This window comes from Egretta garzetta, unplaced genomic scaffold, assembly GCF_000687185.1.
Source record: "Egretta garzetta isolate BGI_Z169 unplaced genomic scaffold, ASM68718v1 scaffold786, whole genome shotgun sequence".
NCBI classification, from domain to species: domain Eukaryota; kingdom Metazoa; phylum Chordata; class Aves; order Pelecaniformes; family Ardeidae; genus Egretta; species Egretta garzetta.
In genome coordinates, this window is record NW_009259991.1 from 14,860 (window position 1) to 19,376 (window position 4,517).

The 4,517-nt window shown below is 60.3% G+C and overlaps 1 protein-coding gene across 1 annotated transcript in view; it reads right to left on the reverse strand.

Annotated features, from left to right (window-relative positions):
* FASTK (Fas activated serine/threonine kinase) overlaps nucleotides 1-4,391 on the reverse strand; it is a 13,807-nt gene extending 9,416 nt beyond the window's left edge. The window contains exons 1-4 of the mRNA XM_035896057.1: nucleotides 3,671-4,391; nucleotides 1,322-1,792; nucleotides 610-758; nucleotides 126-376 (exon numbers count right to left, since the gene is read on the reverse strand). Coding sequence (XP_035751950.1) covers nucleotides 126-376; nucleotides 610-758; nucleotides 1,322-1,792; nucleotides 3,671-4,241 — 1,442 coding nt within the window. The 5' untranslated portion in view covers nucleotides 4,242-4,391. The remainder of the gene's footprint in view (nucleotides 1-125; nucleotides 377-609; nucleotides 759-1,321; nucleotides 1,793-3,670) is intronic.
* Between the last annotated feature and the right edge of the window lie 126 nt (nucleotides 4,392-4,517).

A 4,517-nucleotide genomic window follows, 5' to 3' on the forward strand; every position in this document is an offset into this window, starting at 1 on the left:
CCTCCCCGCCCAGCCGCGCTCCTGGGGGGGGGCTGACCACCAGCAAGGCGGTCCTGCGCTCCCAGGGGGAGTCTGTCCTGCCCAATGCTTTCAAAATCCACCTCCACCCCAGCCCCAGGCTTTACCAGCTGGGTTTACCCTGGAAAAGGCCCAACGTACTCATAACATTGGTGATGAAGGCTGGGGAGAAGACTTGGTGCAGGACAGTCTGGGGGAAGTGGCTAAGCTGAAACATGGACATGAGGATGTTGACGGTCGCCAGGGGTGAGCTGCCGGCTTTCTGCTCCAGGATGGCCTCCAGCTTGGGGAAGAGCTCGCTATGGTTGGATGGGCGGTAATTCATGCGGCTGAAGGGAAACACCAGCTTCTGGATCACCTGCAGGCAGGAGGAGAGGGAGCTGAGCCGGGCCAGGCAGCCGGACGAGGGACAGGTCAGGCCCAGGCCTGCCCAGAGGCGGGCAGAAACAGGCTGTCTCAGCCCGCAGGGATCAGGGCACATCCTGATCGGTCCCCAGCCTGATGGCAGAGAAGGGATGTGGTTTCCCCCAGCACTGGGGCAGCCCCAGAGCCAGCCCCAGGTGCCCCCTGCAGCCTGGGGAGGACACTCACCTTGCTGTCGAGCTGCTCCCCACGCTTCAGGAGAAAGTTTGCAATGGTATCAAGCAGCCGTGGCTCACGCAGCCGGTGCCGGGCCACGTACTTGGCGATGAGGGCCATGGTGTAGGGGGTAAGGTTCTCTGCCTTCCTGGGGAGCCACTCTGCACAGAGCAAACCACAGCGGGGTATCCGTCAGAGGGGCCTGGCTCTGTCCGAACTGCAGCTCTCCAGAAGCCACTACAGCCTGGGCAGGAAAGGCAGTGCAGGCAGGTGGGAGTAACGAGACCTGGGCAGCAGAGCCATCTCTCCTGAAACCCAGAAGGCTTCCAAAAAACCATCGAGTTATGGGGCTTGTGAGAGGCTGGGGCAGATTCCTGTCCCGCGCACACAGAAGGAGCAGCTGGAACGTGGACAAAATGGGGGCCCTTCTGCAGAAACCCCACCAAAACCAACCTTGAGGTAAGGCGGGTTCACAGCCCCTGGAAGGGCTAAGCTGGGAAGTGGCCATAAAGCAGAGCATCTCCTGCTCCAGCCCCACTGCTGCAGGCCCTGGTGCTCATCCAGGCCCCAGCTGGTGCTGTGACAAACCCAGATGTCCTCCGGGGCCAAGAAAGGAGGCTCCACGGCTGCCAAGCGCACGGGCAGAGCCCAGCGCACCCCGGACCGGGGGAGAGGCTCACAGTGGGCAAGGCTGGGACCCTGCCTGGGCAGACCCTGCCCTCACCTGCCATACTGCGGATGAATCGCTCTTGGCGGTTCTCGTAGAAGAGCTGAGAGCTGAAGATGGCCTCCAGGGCCTTGTTGTTCGCCTCCTGGGCGCACAGAGCCAGCATCTCGTCCAAGAGGGCCAGCTCGTGCTCCCGCATGGCACTCACTTGCCCCAGCGTGTGCCTGACGAGGCGCAGGATCTTGCGGTTGTTGATCAGCTGCTGGTCAGAGGCCGGGTGTCCCTGCAGCGCCTGCGCCCGCAGCCGGTAGTAGGAAAGGAGCAGGAAGAGGGTCTGGGGATGGCGCTCCTTCTCCAGGTGCCGCTCCAAGCTGCTGAGGCAGGACTCGACCAGGGGGTGAGGGCTGGACGGGTGGAGCCTCATCACGCTGCTGAAGACCATGGAGACATCCTTCTGGTTGAAGCGGCCCAGGCGGCTGCGGGATTCGTCCTCCAGCACTCGCACCAGTGGCGATTCCCCAGGCAGGCCTGCAACAGGGAAGGGGGGTTAGGGACGCCCGGACCCCACCTCTTGTCTTCACTAGGCACAACCGTGCTCTTAAGCTCAGGCACGAGACCACAGCCAGAGCAGGACAGGTTTGCCGAGCCAGTGATCAAACCAGAGATGAGGAGCCGTTTGGCAAAGCCTGGACAGGCCATCAGTGCATCTGCACCACAGAAAAAGTCATTGGGAGCCGTGGGATTATTCCCACCCCCCCCACCAAAATGGAAGTCCTTTAGTTTGTCTGCAAAAGCAAGGTTTATTTTTTAAGTCTCAAACATCTTAAAGATGAATAATACATCTCAAAAACTACTTTAAAAAAGAAGTTTTGGCTGGAAAACAAGTAAGACATCAGCGCACCACCAAAATAAAAACTGTCCGTGTATGACAGGAATTAATCCGTCCACATTTCTAACCTTTTCCCGTTTTCTAGTTTAGCTTTAGCTGTTCAAACTCAGCTCCCAAGGGAAATACTGTCCTTCAACTCTGGAGGTATTATTCAACCGTGGAAAGACAAGGGGCCAGGCACCCAGCGCGGGTACGAGAAGAGGCAAAGGCCATCCTTCGCGTGTCAGGAGAGATATTTTCAGGAGACGCATGAAGCATTATGCGCCGTATGAGGCCCTGGTAGCCCACTGGTCTCCTGAGCCAGCTGGCAAGACTTCAATTTTCAAAAGGGCTTTAAAGCAACGAAGGCAGCATGGGGTAGGTTGCTGCGTTTTATTGTTAATCAGAAATCAGTCAGAAGGCAGAAAGTGAAGAATTGGTCTGAGCAGTTGCTTTGTTCCTTAAAAAGGCCTCAGAAAGGTGGGTTAGCATTTTTATTAATGAGCGGGTAAGCGTGGGGAGCAGGGAAGGGCGACTGACGGAGAACAAAGTGTGGGTCAAAACCAGAGCAGGCCAGGGGGAGCCCAGCTGAGGGGAGAGGCGCCTGGCAGCCAAGAGTTCAGTGTCAACAAACACAAGGCGCCATGAGTCGGAGGGGGGAAGAGCAGCAACGTCCTCCCTCCCCCCTTCAGCGGGATCTAGAGTTACTGCATCAACCTACGGCAGGGACCGGGCGTCTCCGTCCGCGGCTCAGCCGAGGCCTCAGCTCAGCATGCAGCTGCGGTGGGAAAAAAAAAAAGTAAACACAAGAGCAGGAACAGTGCACGTGGGACAGAGGAGCGCAGGGCTGGCAGGAACCGCTGGGGAGGGCAGGCACCGGCTGCTGCAGGCAACCGCCGGACCTGATCCCCGTCCTCGTGGGCGGGAGAATCCGCAGGGCCCTCGGGGGGAAGCCCCCAGGACACGGCCTGCTGGCCGGCCCAGAGGCTGCTGCGCAGGAACCCAAACCTGCTTGAACCTTTTCTCCTGAACATTAAACTCCTGACGACAGAGAGCTCACGGCTTGCAAACGGTTTAGCCAAGATCTCACATCCCACACTTTGATGCTCAGATGTTTGCTGATTTTCAGGGACTGGAACAAAACTCAAGGAATGGTTTATCCCGATCCTGCCAGGCAGCGGTGGCCACCGCTTTGCCTGTCCTTTGGGCTGACGTGCCGGGTGCTGCAGCCAGCTGAGCCCCCCTGGCGCAGTCACTCCACCTGGCTCCCTTCTGGCTGCATTTCCCAAGCAGAGCCTCCCTCCTTCAAAGGGCACAACTCCATCTGCCACAAAGCCACCATCACACGTAAATCCACACACAAACCCAGACCCCGGCTCCTGTTCCGGTATGTCCTTCCTCATTCCGTGGCAGACAGACTGGCAGGCTCTCCTTTCACCTCACAAACCCAGGCACCAACCCGTGTCCCACTGCCCTGCCTCCCCTGTCCTCTGCCGGTGACCCCACGCAGGCAGATGCTGGCAGCCCGGGACACTCACCCAGCGCGGCAGCAGCGTACAGGCAGTTGACAATGCTGAAGTTATCGAACTTGGAGCAGCCGCTGATGATGGCCTGACAGAGAGTCTGAAACTCTGGCTGCTCCAGCATCTGGCTGGGCCCACGGCTCTCCCCGTTCACTGTGGCCTGGCCCTGCTGCTGCTGCTGCAAGAGCTGGCCCAGCTTGTGCAGGGCGATGGGGTAGTGGCTGGCGGACACCTTGCTGGGGTTCTGCGTGACCCACCGCAGCACTTCCCCCACGCTGCGCGAGCGCTCTATCAGACGCTTCATTGTGAAGAAGGTGTCATAACTCATCTTCTCGTGGATGAAGTTCCAGCTCTTCCTCTTGCCATGGCCTCGAGTCCTGTAGGCGTCCGGGGGAAAGGTGTGCAGCAGCCCATGGCCATAGGGGTCCAGGGGGAGCAGCACCGCCCGCTGCTTAGCTTTGCCTGCACAGTAGCAGGTGGGATACATCCCGGCCCCGCTCCTGTCACCAGCAGCCAGGCCCTGCAGGACTCCGGGCCGCACGCTCTCTCGGGTCAGAGCACGGACCCATGGCAGCAGGCGCAGCATGGCGAGGGCAGGGCGGCTCGAGAGGCTTCGGAGAACCGGGAGACCCTGGGGACGAGAGGGGGGGGAGGTGAGCTCGTGCCTCTGGGTCGGCTGAAGCCAGCAAGGGATGCACGGAGCCCACGCTGGGCCCCCCGCCCGCGCGGATCCACCTCAGGCCAGGGGTTCCTGACCCAGACGGCGCCCTGTCCCGAGGCTCCCCCGCCCACAGAGATCCCCTTGGTACCCCGCCCTGCACAGGCCGCCGCCCCCAGGTCCCCCGGCCCACACAAGCCCCAT